The 14451-nt window shown below is 54.1% G+C and overlaps 1 protein-coding gene across 3 annotated transcripts in view; it reads right to left on the bottom strand.

Annotated features, from left to right (window-relative positions):
- CPNE3 (copine 3) overlaps positions 1 to 12512 on the bottom strand; it is a 57788-nt gene extending 45276 nt beyond the window's left edge. For all 3 annotated transcript variants that reach the window (XR_004972337.1, XR_004972336.1, XM_036337498.1), the window contains exons 1-3: positions 12415 to 12512; positions 2113 to 2193; positions 1478 to 1617 (exon numbers count right to left, since the gene is read on the bottom strand). Coding sequence is in view for 1 of the 3 variants with exons in the window: in XM_036337498.1 (XP_036193391.1) it covers positions 1478 to 1609 (132 nt within the window). In the remaining 2 variants the exon portion in view is untranslated. The remainder of the gene's footprint in view (positions 1 to 1477; positions 1618 to 2112; positions 2194 to 12414) is intronic.
- Positions 12513 to 14451: the final 1939 nt, after the last annotated feature.

Genomic DNA, 14451 nt, shown 5'->3' with positions numbered 1-14451 from the left:
GGGGCGGGGCGGGACGGACGCACAGCACAGGCAGTGCAGTCGGCACACAGTGACACTGCGCCTGGGGCGGGGCGGGACGGACGCACAGCACAGGCAGTGCAGTCGGCACACAGTGACACTGCGCCTGGGGCGGGACGGGACGGACGCACAGCACAGGCAGTGCAGTCGGCACACAGTGACACTGCGCCTGGGGCGGGGCGGGACGGACGCACAGCACAGGCAGTGCAGGCGGCACACGGTGACCCTGCGCCTGGGGCGGGGCGGGGCGGACGCACAGCACAGGCAGTGCAGTCGGCACACGGTGACCCTGCGCCTGGGGCGGGGCGGGGCGGGACGGACGCACAGCACAGGCAGTGCAGGCGGCAGCACGGTGACACTGCGCCTGGGGCGGGGCGGGACGGACGCACAGCACAGGCAGTGCAGGCGGCAGCACGGTGACACTGCGCCTGGGGCGGGGCGGGACGGGACGGAGGCACAGCACAGGCAGTGCAGTCGGCACACAGTGACACTGCGCCTGGGGCGGGGCGGGGCGGACGCACAGCACAGGCAGTGCAGGCGGCAGCACGGTGACACTGCGCCTGGGGCGGGGCGGGGCGGGACGACGCACAGCACAGGCAGTGCAGTCGGCACACGGTGACACTGCGCCTGGGGCGGGGCGGGGCGGGACGGACGCACAGCACAGGCAGTGCAGTCGGCAGCACGGTGACACTGCGCCTGGGGCGGGGCGGGACGGACGCACAGCACAGGCAGTGCAGTCGGCACACGGTGACCCTGCGCCTGGGGCGGGGCGGGACGGACGCACAGCACAGGCAGTGCAGTCGGCACACGGTGACACTGCGCCTGGGGCGGGGCGGGACGGACGCACAGCACAGGCAGTGCAGTCGGCACACGGTGACACTGCGCCTGGGGCGGGGCGGGGAGCACATGCCTGTCTAACTCTTTGCTGTGCGCCGGCCGAACCAGGACAACTATGTCAACTCTAACTGAAAATGTAAAAAGCTCTGTAAAGGCCCAACTCTCCTGCCGCCCAGCGAGACACCCACCTGTCCCAGGGTGCATTCATATTCTCCCAAGAAGTCATCATCACTCAGCTAGATGGTTTTGTTGTTGATGTGATAAATCCCAAATTACAATTTCTGAACCACTTCAAAGTAGTAGTCAATAATGAACGTCTTGGAGAAGGTGGGGTTCAGGCAGTTCTTAATCCTCTCTGTGCGATCCGCCTGTGCCCACCCCAGAACAAAAGTGGCTTCAGATCAAAGGCGACTCGCATCTCAATCTCTCTATGGGCCACACTGAACCCAGGGTGGGCCTGACAGCTAGGGAAGGTCCGTCCGTGTGTAAAAGATTCCAGTCAAGGACAGACCTGCCCCCAAACTGCACTACCAGAGATGATGGTTTTATGATTCGTGACATGTTTACACTCCTCACGTCCTCAATAATCCAGCTTGCTTTTCAGGTACAGTGTTAACATTACCTCATACCACTGCTGTCCGCTCGAGTTCAAAAATAACACGCACAAAGGGTCCGACTTGGACCCGATGTCTTTGTCCAGAAGATTGTCACAGGACACGTTCAGCTCCACCTTCGTCACACACTGGGCGGCCATCTCCGGAGCTGTGAGAAGCCACAGTGAGAAAGGGGCCTTGAGGAGCCATGTTCCCAGGAAGCGCGGAGCCTCCAGGACCACTGTCGGACCAGGGGCAGGGGGCCCAGGGGGCCCAGGAGGGACCAGGCGGGACCAGGAGGGACTGAGGGGGACAGGGGGTGGCGGGGGGAGTCAGGGGGACCAGAAAGGACTGAGGGGGACAGGGGGGAGTCAGGGGGATCAGGGGATCAGGGGGACCAAAAAGGACTGAGGGGGACAGGGGGGAGTCAGGGGGACCAGGAGGGACCAAGGGGGATGGGGGATGGGGGGCAGGGTGACCAGGGGGACCGGGAGGGCCCAGGAGGGATCAGGGGGGGATCAGGGAGGCCCAGAGCGACCAGGGGGATCAGGCGGGAACAGGGGGCCCAGCAGGAACAAGGGGGGGATCAGGGGGGTCAGGGGGGACAGGAGGGACCAGGGGGGGACTGTGTGTTTAGACTCTCGCTGGGACAGAGCTCACTTACTAGGACAGAAATGCAGTTTCTAAGGCGGTGACTAAGGCTTATTAATCACCCGGCCGGCGTGGGTCAGGGTTGAGCATCGACCTATGAACCAGAAAGTCACGGTTAGATTCCCCGTCAGGGCACGTGCCCAGGTTGCAGGCTCAGTCACTAGTGTGGGCCTTGCAGGAGGCAGTGATCAATGATTCTCTCTCACCATTAATGTTTCTATCTCTCTCTCCCTTCCTCTCTGAAATCAATAAAAATATATATTTTTTAAAAGGTGCATTGTCTTTTCACTTCACTATAAATTTTACCACTCAGAAAAACTCCAAGAAGCATTTAGCTATGAAATAAAACACATTAAACTACAACCTTAATTTTAAATTGTTTATTTAACAAGATGCTAAAGGAGATATTTTCTATTTTCAAAGAATTTCAGCTAAAAATCAAACTTGGGGAGTAAAAGGCCCCACATGCGCGCCCCCTCCCGCCCAGAGTACAGGGTGGCTCTCCATCTCGGCCGCTGCCTGGAAGCACGGGATTCCCACACCTGACGTGGGGTCCCCCACACAGAGGCGACGGGTTTAGGGCCCGCCTGGCCTCCGGCTTGGCTACCCCGGGGCCAGGACAGCGGAGGCCTCAGGGCACGGACAGCGGAGGCCTCAGGACAGGGACGGCGGAGGCCTCAGGACAGGGACGGCGGAGGCCTCAGGACAGGGACGGCGGAGGCCTCAGGACAGGGACGGCGGAGGCCTCAGGGCACGGACGGCGGAGGCCTCAGGGCCGGGACGGCGGAGGCCTCAGGGCCGGGGCGGCGGAGGCCTCAGGGCAGGGGCGGCGGAGGCCTCAGGACACGGACGGCGGAGGCCTCAGGGCAGGGGCGGCGGAGGCCTCAGGACACGGACGGCGGAGGCCTCAGGGCAGGGGCGGCGGAGGCCTCAGGACACGGACGGCGGAGGCCTCAGGGCAGGGGCGGCGGAGGCCTCAGGACAGGGACGGCGGAGGCCTCAGGGCAGGGGCGGCGGAGGCCTCAGGACACGGACGGCGGAGGCCTCAGGGCAGGGGCGGCGGAGGCCTCAGGGCAGGGGCAGCGGAAGTCTGTCCCTGCCCTGAGGCCTCTTTGTTCCGTCTCCCAGAATTTAGGGGCCCTCCATGCCAGCACTGACTTCTGACATACATGCACCCCATTTATTGCTGGAGGCCGGCTGAGTGGGAGGAGGGGGTGCAATCTGTCTCTCTTCCCCTCAGCATGGTCACCTCTCAAGGCCGAACCTAAGGCCTCCGCTGTCCCTGCCCTGAGGCCTCCGCTGCTCCTTTGTGGTTGTAATTCCAGAGGTGCCTGTGAAGAGCAGCGTGGTGCACCCGTCTCCCAGGAGAGTCACTCCTGATGGGGGACAACGCACACAGACCCCAGTGCCTCCTGGGAGATTACTCCTGATGGGGGACAACCCCCACAGACCCCCAGTTCCTCCTGGGAGATCACTCCTGATGGGGGACAACGCACACAGACCCCAGTGCCTCCTGGGAGATCACTCCTGATGGGGGACAACCCCCACAGACCCCCCAGTTCCTCCTGGGAGATCACTCCTGATGGGGGACAACGCGCACAGACCCCAGTGCCTCCTGGGAGATCACTCCTGATGGGGGACAACGCGCACAGACCCCAGTGCCTCCTGGGAGATCACTCCTGATGGGGGACAACGCACACAGACCCCAGTGCCTCCTGGGAGATCACTCCTGATGGGGGACCACGCGCACAGACCCCAGTGCCTCCTGGGAGAGTCACTCCTGATGGGGGACAACCCCCACAGACCCCCAGTTCCTCCTGGGAGATCACTCCTGATGGGGGACAACCCCCACAGACCCCCAGTTCCTCCTGGGAGATCACTCCTGATGGGGGACAACGCACACAGACCCCAGTGCCTCCTGGGAGATCACTCCTGATGGGGGACAACCCCCACAGACCCCCCAGTTCCTCCTGGGAGATCACTCCTGATGGGGGACCACGCGCACAGACCCCAGTGCCTCCTGGGAGATCACTCCTGATGGGGGACAACGCGCACAGACCCCAGTGCCTCCTGGGAGATCACTCCTGATGGGGGACAACGCACACAGACCCCAGTGCCTCCTGGGAGATCACTCCTGATGGGGGACCACGCGCACAGACCCCAGTGCCTCCTGGGAGAGTCACTCCTGATGGGGGACAACGCGCACAGACCCCAGTGCCTCCTGGGAGATCACTCCTGATGGGGGACAACGCGCACAGACCCCAGTGCCTCCTGGGAGATCACTCCTGATGGGGGACAACGCGCACAGACCCCAGTGCCTCCTGGGAGATCACTCCTGATGGGGGACAACGCACACAGACCCCAGTGCCTCCTGGGAGATCACTCCTGATGGGGGACCACGCGCACAGACCCCAGTGCCTCCTGGGAGAGTCACTCCTGATGGGGGACAACGCGCACCGGCCCCCCATTTGCCTCCCAAGCCTCCGCCCGAAGCCGCAGTGAACTGGAAATTGCGAGGCCTTCACTGGAGTCAGGCTTTCCCACTCATGTGCACCCTGAGGTGCGCAGCAAGGCCCCGAGGAGGCGTGCCCGTACCCCAAGGTCAGGGGACCGTGCCGGGGCCCAGGACAGCAGGGAGACCCGAGGGAGGCTGGCAGCGCTGGCCTGGAAGATCGTGAGCACGTGAGAAGGGACCGCAAGGTACAGAAAAGCCGATGCCAGGGGGCACAGTGCCCCCTCAGTGAGCACTGAGGGCACATCCAGGTGGGGAAGCCACCCTGGGCAGGACGGGCAAGAGGCTGGGGCCTGAGAGCCAGGCTGAGAGGCTCGGTGGGTGGGCAACGGGTGCCACTCCAAGGCCTCAAACGGGAGAAGGGGAAGACACACTCATCTCAGACGTCTCTGTGCCAAATCTGCTCTAGAGCGCCTGGGAGTCAGGTCAGTGACAAGCGCCAGCAAGGTCTCTGGTTCCAGCACAGGATGCAGGTTGGCACCAAAGTGAGCCCGTCTTCGCGTCGCCCTGGCCAGGAGGTGAGCTGTTCCGATAGCAGTGGGCGCCCGGTGCCAGTGTGACCACCATCACCACCCTTTCCCGCTGGGGTTTATGAGAAAGGGAAGTGTGACAAAGACGGTCAGAGGCGCAAGGAAGCGGGCAGGACAGAGACAGGGAACAGAGGTGGAGACCTGCTTCTGAAATGCAGGTCACACAGAAATCCCTAACATGTCAGCGCTCCCAGTCACCCTAACGTTCCTGCGTCAACATTATAGGATAGAGACGACGCAAAGGAACTGAAAATGAAGAGCTGACATCTGGAGGGCCTGGCGTGTGAATCAGGCCCAGGGCGGCCCTCACCGAAACCCTGAAGCCAGGTATCATGGGCCCGGTGCTCTGATTTGCTCAGTTAAGCTGTCCAGGAGACTCTGCCACCCCCCCCCATATCTCTCAAATGTGGAGGTACAGAGCCTGTACCCACAGCCCAGCCCACTTCAGGTCTCTGCAGGGCTCCCCACGGTATTCCCACCGCCACCCTCCCCCACTCACACCATTACATACTTGATCACCTGTGATGCAAACATCCCTCCCTGGCTGCCGGGGGCTTCCTGCTCTGCCCACCTGCCCAGCCGACCTTGGCCAGCAGCTCCCTCTGCCCACCCCAGGTCCTCCAGGTCCACTTTGAGTGACAGCTCTTCCCTAGCCGCAGCCACGCCCTGTAGCCCGCCACCTCCTGGAGGGAGAGTGAGCACCAGCCAGGCTGCTCAGCCCCTCACCAAGGGCGCGGGCTGTGTGGCAGAAAGAGGAGCCACTGGGGAGTCCCTATGCTTCGTGCGTATCTCTCCCACTATGTATCGGAGTGCGTTCGCTTTGCCAGGTTCTGTACCTGAACTTCGATTTCCATAAAAGGGGATTACAACAATTACCCGACAATGCAGGTGTGCAGCATGCTCAGTATCACACACACGCTATGGACTGTAGCCATTACTTTCATTAACTCTTCCATGTTGAATGGATCGCCTTGGTGTGGATGGCTTATTAAATAGTTAAGACACAAGCACCTTCTCCCCCTGTTTAAGAAGAGCTTGAAAGATTAATAAAAGAACCTCTGGGATTTACACAAAATTCATTTGCCCAGGTGGGTAACCTTTGAGCACAACCTGGTGCTAATTCTAATCCTCAGAAGAGCCTGCTTATCTGAGCTGCCCCATAGCCGGGGAGGGGTGGGGGTGGGGAGGTGGCCCGGGAGCAGTGACAGTACCTCGTTATCTGTCCCAAAACAGGCGGGAGGGAAGTCAGTGCCCACCGTCAATGCCAGGGGCTGAGGGTTGGTGTTGACCTCACAGCAGGTCAAGACAGCCCATCAGACTGTGGTCACTTAGGGCACAGAAAGCGTTTCCTCCTGCCGGGCTCACATCCCATCTGCAGGGCCCCAGCTTCTCGCCTCCCTGGGGGCGCTGCTGGGCGGCTGAGTGTACAGGAATTTACACTGGGCTTGTCCTGTACGAGTAAGAAAGCGATGCCCGCCCTGGCCGGTTTGGGTCAGTGTAAGTGTCGGCATGCAGACTGAAGGTCCCAGGTTCGATTCCAGTCAAGGGCATGTAACTTGGTTGCAGGCTCGATCCCTGGCCCTGGTCGGGATGCATGCAGGAAGCAACCAATTGATGTGTCTCTCTCACATCGATGTTTCTCTCTCTGTCTCTCCCCCTCCCTTCCACTCTCTCTAAAAATCAAAGGAGTGAGGATTAACAAAACAAAACAAAAAAAAGCTACCCATGTGTTTTGATCCCTGCCATGGACAGGGCTGCACAGCTTTTCTGATCCCTGGGCTACAGAGGCACAAACATTGCAGAAATGGCATGGTTGTTTTCCAGCCTGTGGAAAGAAGAGTTCACTGTAGGGGCACCGAGTGAGGTACGGATGATGACATCAGTATTGCTTCCCTTTATCACCATGCTTCTGGCAAAGTCAGCTGCAAGGGCCCATCTCCCCAGCGAACCATCTTTTGCCAGAGCCTGCCTTAATAAAAAACAGAGCTTCATTTCTCAGCTGACCAATTTTAAAATCACAGGCCTCCTGTAGTTCCTCCCAGCTGAGCCGCAAGCAGGCTGGATGTCACAGAGAGGCCTGTCCACCTCAGAGACGAAAGTCCCTTGGGTTCCTCATTCCCGTCCCAGATGTGGGACCAGAAAGCAGCACTTCTCACCTGCCTGTTATCCAGCTTTGCCCACTCTAACGCCTGCCTCCCTCCTCTTCTCGGCAGGCGCATGTATTTAACTGGCAGGACGGGCATTTTGCATTTGTCACTATGTGCTTCTCTCTAGTCCTGATGAGCAAGGATATGAAAATTCTCACTTCAAAGTTGCAGCAACTATGACGGCTTTGTTCTCAATGCAGGAAAGTGTCTGTGTTGAGCAAGATGTTTATAAATGCACTAGTGGCCCGGTGCACGGATTCGTGCACACTGCAAGAAATTAATTAGAAGAAATATTTTAATATCACTATTTGCCCTTTCTCCATAATAGAAGTGTCAGAGATGAAAGAAAATGAGTAAAATGTATATGAAAAAATATATAAGTTGATTAGTAAATAAATAACATTATATAAGAACAAAGACATATTAAAAACAAAAATATGATATAAAAACAACAAAAACATGATATAAAAGCACTGATACAAACAATGACTGATAAATTGATTAAACTTATTCTAATATTTTCCTGAATACTACATTAAGAGTAAAAACACTTTGAGAGTGCTTATTTCCCTTGTGGTGAAGTATTTACAACTTTAACGTGACATGCTATTCGAACTCAAGAGAAAGCATCATATAACTGACCATGTCTGACAGACTAGGAATATTCAGGTAGGAGTATTCCTAGTCTGTCTAGGGTGTGTCCTTGTGATATATTAATACTCATCCCAAATGCTGGCATCACGGGAAACTGTCTTCGAATTAATTTAAATGGGAGACCAGTGTCAGACGGGGACAAAACAATTCTTGGAATCAGAACAACCTCTCCTTCTGCAGATCCTGTTAATACTTCAGCTTCAATTATGTTAGGTCGCAATCTTTTAATAATAAATCTAGTACCATTACAAAGACCCCATTTACTATTAAGATTTCGCAGTAGCATGATGATTGTACCTACTTTCAATTTTAATTTATGACATGGCATTCCCAAAGGAGTAAAAACTATTAAGGGAAAATTTCCCTTTTTGGCATCATCTGCTGAATCTATGGAATCATCACTCAAATGGTACATTGTGCCAATAGTTGGTCTTCAGATACATTCTGTGCACGATGCTGGCTTCTTTTGGCTTCAGAGGTAAATTGTGCCAATAGTTGGTCTTTAGACATATTCTGACACCAACGCAGCTTTCTTTCAGCTTCAGAATGTCAACAAAAGCAAACAAATTCACCATCAACAATGACAGATCGAAACATACATGTGCAATTGGCACCAGCAAGAGCTTTATATGTATCGCACATGCATGAGTCAACATTTATTTTTAAGTTGCCAGTGCGCGTCCTATGTACCGGCCAGTTGGTTGGACGGACATATGGTTGTTCACTTAGCCTTTTCTATAGAGATAAGAACAGGCCCTGTCTGGTTGCTTAGCTCTCCATTTCAGCGTTTGCAGCTCTCGGCAAGCCCCTCATACTTCCTGGTCAGGAGCTGTGAGGGGTTCTGTCTGTGCACTCAGCCCCTCCCAGATGGCCTGCTGTGCCAGGCACTGGCTACGGTTCTGGGGGACAAGGCACCAGACAGAGGAGACAGTGAGTGCGTAGTGTATGCAGGTGGTAGGAAGTGCTTACGAGAAAAATACAGCAGAGAAAGGAAGCGAGAAGTCCTGAAGGCAGGGTGGGCAATTTTAGACACTTTATAAATTATTGTGACAACACCATCAGGAAATACTTGTTTTGATTTACGCTTCCTGGCCCTTAAATAGAAGAAAAGTGGACGGACAAGTTCAGGGATCTATTTTAACATGCTGTCACCAGAGTCTAGAGCAGGGTCCACTAACCTCAGAAACCGAAGGAGCCTGATGACACCTATTACCACAGATGCTTTGGTAATTTTCACAGGAACCAGACATAATGCATCCACTTGGTAAGAGGACATTTCAAAATGATTTTCAAAATGAATATGCAGTATTTCCTTTTATTTCCATGGGGAAACTACTCATATGCTATCCAGCTAAATTATATTGGTGATCTTGACCATTATGCTAATTTTAATGTCTTTTTTTTTTTTTTAATCCTCACCCGAGGATATTTTTCCATTGATTTTCAGAGAGAGGGAAAGACAGAGAGAAACATCTGTGTGTGAGAAACACACTGATTGGTTGCCTCCCGCACGCACCAAGACCAGGGAGAAGCCTGCAACTGAGGTACGTGCCTTTTACTGGAATTGAACCATGGACCCTTCAGTCCACAGGCTGATGCTCTACCCACTGAGACAAACCAGCTAGGGCTAATTTTAATGTCTTTTTAAAGTTATGAGTTCAAACTGGTAAGCTGCTGTGTTAACCCTTTGCGGTCGTATTCAATTTGGACGTGGGTGTCGTAATGGTCGGAATTAATTTCCATTGAAAGAGCAGTGATACATAACATGCAAGATTATGAAGGATAAACAAGATTTATTAATTCTTTTCTGGAACTACGTCACTGCTAGTAGAATCACTACAAACATTATCACTTTCTACGTCAGAGTCAGTAGTCAAGGTGCCAAAATAAAACTCTTCACCATTACTTTCAGATTCGCAGTACACTTCTTTCGGTAACTTTCTTTTTGCCATTTTGGAGTATTGTTTTGAAATATCTTAACAAGCAAGAATGCCTAATTACAGTTAAACGTAACTTGTAAAGCTTTATTTGAAATTCTGTGAAGTATCGCCGAAGCTTGTCGATTTCTTCACTCTCAAAAGGCGACTGACTCGCCACGGTGTTTTGCATGGCGAGTGTTTATATTGAGTTTCGGTATCTCCTATTTGTCAGGGCAATGTTTTGGTTCGTGACAAGGTCACTTAGACACTTAAGAGCTTTCAGAGAAATTATGAACTGACACATGAATGAATGGAGTTAAGATTCGTACGGTTCCTTGCTGTGGTGGCTGAGAGCAGACATACGACCAGAACGGTAAAAAAGCTTTGGTGGCTGAGAGTAGACAAACGACCGCAAAGGGTTAAAAGAATAAACAGCCTCTCCTTCTCCCAGAGAATCCAACACTACACTCCACCCACCCAGCTTCTTCAAATAGTGAAGCCAGCACAGTCGTTATCAGAATGTTATCGACATGTATGCAGAATGTCTGCTTTTGATTTTCATATCAGAAACTTAAACAATGTGGTTAAATAGAATGTATGATGCTTTACTTGTAGCTGCTAATTTAAACCTCCTCAGTCAATCTTGCAAGGAATCTTCCAGCAAGTATCTTACAGGTTTGGGCTTTAATCTGATTAGCAATCTGATTAGCAATCCTTTCAAGACAGCAAAGAGTTGAATGGAAAACAGTGGTAGGCGGGAAGCTAGCCTGCAGGTGGGGTAACAGTGGGCACATCAACGGAATGCCTACGTTTGGAATCCTGACTTGAGAGTGGCACTGATCCTCCCTCAGGGATCCACCTGAAAGTTCACGCTTCCATGAGCATTACAACTCCGTGATGGTCAAAATGTTAGTTACTCATGTTTTACATCCAGTGCTAACCTTCTTAGTTTGCTCACTTTCTAGCATAAGAAATCAGTGATTGCCCGGCCAGGGTTGCTCAGTGGTGGAGCACCGGCCCATGAACCAAGAGGTCACGAGTTCGATTCCTGGTCAGGGCACACGCTCAGGGTTGTAGTCTTGGGGATTGCAGGAGACAGTCAATTGATATTTGTTTTCATTGATGTTTCTATCTCTCTATACCTCTCTGTTCCCCTCTCTCTCAAATCAATAAAAACATTTTTTGGAAAGAAATCAATGACTGAAGAAAGTTTTGCAACAGAAAACTCTAACAGTAGTAGAAAAAAGCACAGTTTTTATTTCTAAAGCTACAGGGCCAAGAACTGATAGGCTGGGCTCGGCAGGAACTGGGTATGGGGACAGACACCATGGAGGAAACGTTCCGAACAGCAGTGCCAGCGTTGCAGAGAGCCTATGTGTAATCCTCAGGTGAACCTCGCTTCAAGTTATGTAGGGGTGAAGGTCATTGTCTACAAGAAGCATGTCAAACTCAAAGGCTAACAAGGGCCAAATAAACGAGGCAGCGGCCCACGAGTTTGACCTGCTTGGTCTACAGCGTTCACAGTTATAGGTGAAATTAGGAGACGTGTCCAGTCACTAAGCAGCCCTTAAAAGGCGAAGACACCTCTTGTCCCTGTCCTGATGGCTCCGTCCGGTCTGTCCCGTTCCTTCCGGGCTGGATCTGAACCAGCAGGCCCCTCTTCCCCGGCGCCTCAGCGTGTCCAGTCCCAGAGACTGGCCGCGGCACTGTTTCAGTCCGGGGTGAAAAGCATTTATCCAATGCCTTTTAAAAATTCTCACCATGTGAAAAAGAGGATCTGGGCACCCCAGGTGACTGCACCGGTGTGGCGGTAGCTGCTCTTCATTTTCTCATCCTGGCCGTGTCCCTGACCTGAGCTCTGGGCCTGCCCCAGTTGCCTGACCCTGGCTGTGGCTCAGGGCTGCAGGGTGCTGACCCCAGGTAGTGGCCGCAGCAGGATACATGTCGTCTGACCAGCAGTCAGAATCATCTCACTTAATCTTCCTGACAGTGACCCCGGAGGTAGCTGAGCTCCCCTTTACACCCAAGGTCACGCAGCGTACACCTCCAGACACAGACCTGAGACGCACCTGTCCTAGCCCACGGAGTAACGCAGGCCCGGCCGTCAGCCCCAGGCCTGCGCTCCGAAACCCCAGACCCGCGCTCCAACCGATGGGAACCTGGAGTCCGCGCTTCCTGCAGCGCGAACCCGGGGAACCACAGCACGTGCGTCGGTGCGGTGGGCATCGGTAGGCGAACGCGCTCACCCCGTCCCCGGCGCTGGGGCCGCGGAGGTCGCCACCGCAGGTCCCACCGCCCGCCCCGGTCGGCGGGTCAGTGCGGAGGCCGCCGCGCGGGGAAGGGTCCACGCGGCGGATCGACGTCCAGCTCGCGGCGCGGGCGCGGTGCGGGCTCGGCGGCCGGTGCCCGCGCTTCCTCCCCGCCCTGCAGGCCCCACCGCACGGCCCGCGCCCCCACCCCCACCCCCGCCCCGGCGTCGCCCCCGCCGCGCGGCCCGGGCTCTCCCGGCGCGGACCCGAGCGCCCTCCCCCGCCCCCGGGCCGCTGCGCTCACCTGCGGTCCAGCAGGGACACCAGGAAGCGAGTCCGCAGTCGGCGGGCCGCGGCGACACCGGAACCAGGCGGGTCGGGCCGGGCCGGGCTGGGCGGGGCAGGGCGGAGCCGATTGGGCAAAGGGAGGGGCGGGGCCGAGCCGGTAGAGGGGCGGGACAGACCGTCAGGGGGCGTGGCTGAGCGCGGAGATGGGCGGGGCCGAGGCGCAGGCCCGCCCCCCGCGGGCACGGCCCGCCCAGCCCTCTCCCAGGCGGAGCTGCTCCTGCCACTGTGCGCGTGTGCACTAGTGGGCTGGTGCTCCCAGCGCTGAGAACATAGCTTGCTCACCGAAGCCCCCAGTCCAGTTTGGGCGTTGAAATGAGTGGTGTGGTGCACCAACATTAATCCTAGAGGATAAAAGAACCGAACCGCGAGAAAATCCCACCCCTCCTGCGCCAGGAAGAGCCTGCATGGCCATCTTACTCAGCACTTCCACTGGCACCTTGCCTGAGCCATTGTACATCCTTCGTTTCATTTAACCTCACAATTTTGTGACGTATTCATTATCCCCATTTCATAAGAGAAAAAAATATTGTGAAACTTGAGTTTTGCTCGCGGAGTCATTGGCCTCCTTGCCCAAAGTCGCGTTTCTAAGTAAACTGACCCCAAAGGCCCTGCCAACAGAACAAACCTCGTGGAAAACACCACTCCGCTTGGATTAGCACTGCTGTCCAAGAAAAACAGGGCAGAATCAACAGGCAAACACACGGGGAAACATATTCGCCATACAACGCTGACAGTCAAGGAAAGGGTTGGTATCAAGTATAAACTGATTTTTAAAAAATAGAAAACTGGGCAAAGGATAATTTTTTAAATTACAGAAAAAATGAAAAATGAAACAAATGAAGAGGCGTAGACTTTCCTAACTAAAAACTTTACTTTTACTCCAGAAAATGAAAACTAAATCAGATCAGTACAAGCGAGGATTCAGCACATCCTGGGGGTGCCATGCATGGTTCTAGATTTGTGATAAACTAGCGACAGGCAGAAGCTTCTATCCTAGAGGCAGACAAATAATAACTGGGTTATTACAAACAAATGAGGTGATCTCAGGTAGCCATAACGACTCTGGGGAAAGTAAAAGGGTGATTTGAGGATCATGGAAGCTTATTTAGACCAGGGATAAGGGGAGTTCTAAGGTTGTGATATTTGAATTAAGACCTAAAAAATAAGATAAAGCCAGTTATGCGAAGATCTGAGGGCCATGGCATGATGCAGGGCAAAGGCAGCAGCAGACCTGGCAGGTTGCAGGGGCGGACACAGGCCTTTGTGATTGCAGCATAGTGGAGAGGAAGAAGTGTTTCGTTTTGCAATTACTAAGGTTTGGGAAAAACAACCTTTTGTGTCATTCTTGATTATGCTTTTACATTTAAATGGAGGTCCCCAGGCACCACTAATTTAACTGTAATTTTCACAATTCCCAAAATACATAATTTTCATACCTAACCTTCATGACCTCTGTCTCCACTAAAATAGGAGGAAGCACGGAAAAGGAAATGGTTGTATATTTTTAGTGCCCAATAAGCAATCTCGTTTAAGTATATTTATCCCTGCTGCTCAAGCTATAGTCTACATTCTCTTGTGTAGGGAGCGGCTATAGAGTTAAAGCCTTGGATTGACCTGTGGCAGAGCCACAAACAGGTCCCAGCTTAGAGGGCAGAGCCCTCTTAGCATAATTAAGCTTAACCTTATAGCCCCCCTAGATCCTTCCTGGGCAGCTAATGGGCTGTGGGAGATGCAGCAAGTGCTGCCAAAACAAGTAAAACTCACAAGAATAGTGTAACTATGTTGACCACTACCTTGTTTTTCTCTGACTATAAAATAAAGCCTCAGCTTGCCTGCTGGATCCTTCTCTGTGGCCTCATCCAGGCACAGGAGACCCACCGAGCCCCAGCTATATTCTCTTTGTCTGTCTTTTCTTTAATCCTTCGTTGCACCCCCCTCAGGCTCACCGAACCCTTGGCTGTGCTGTCATGGCACACTCTTGTACTTGAATTCT

Source organism: Myotis myotis, unplaced genomic scaffold (genome assembly GCF_014108235.1).
Source record: "Myotis myotis isolate mMyoMyo1 unplaced genomic scaffold, mMyoMyo1.p scaffold_m19_p_16, whole genome shotgun sequence".
NCBI lineage: Eukaryota > Metazoa > Chordata > Mammalia > Chiroptera > Vespertilionidae > Myotis > Myotis myotis.
Note: the sequence above shows the minus strand (reverse complement) of the source record. Positions and strands in the feature narration are given on the sequence as shown.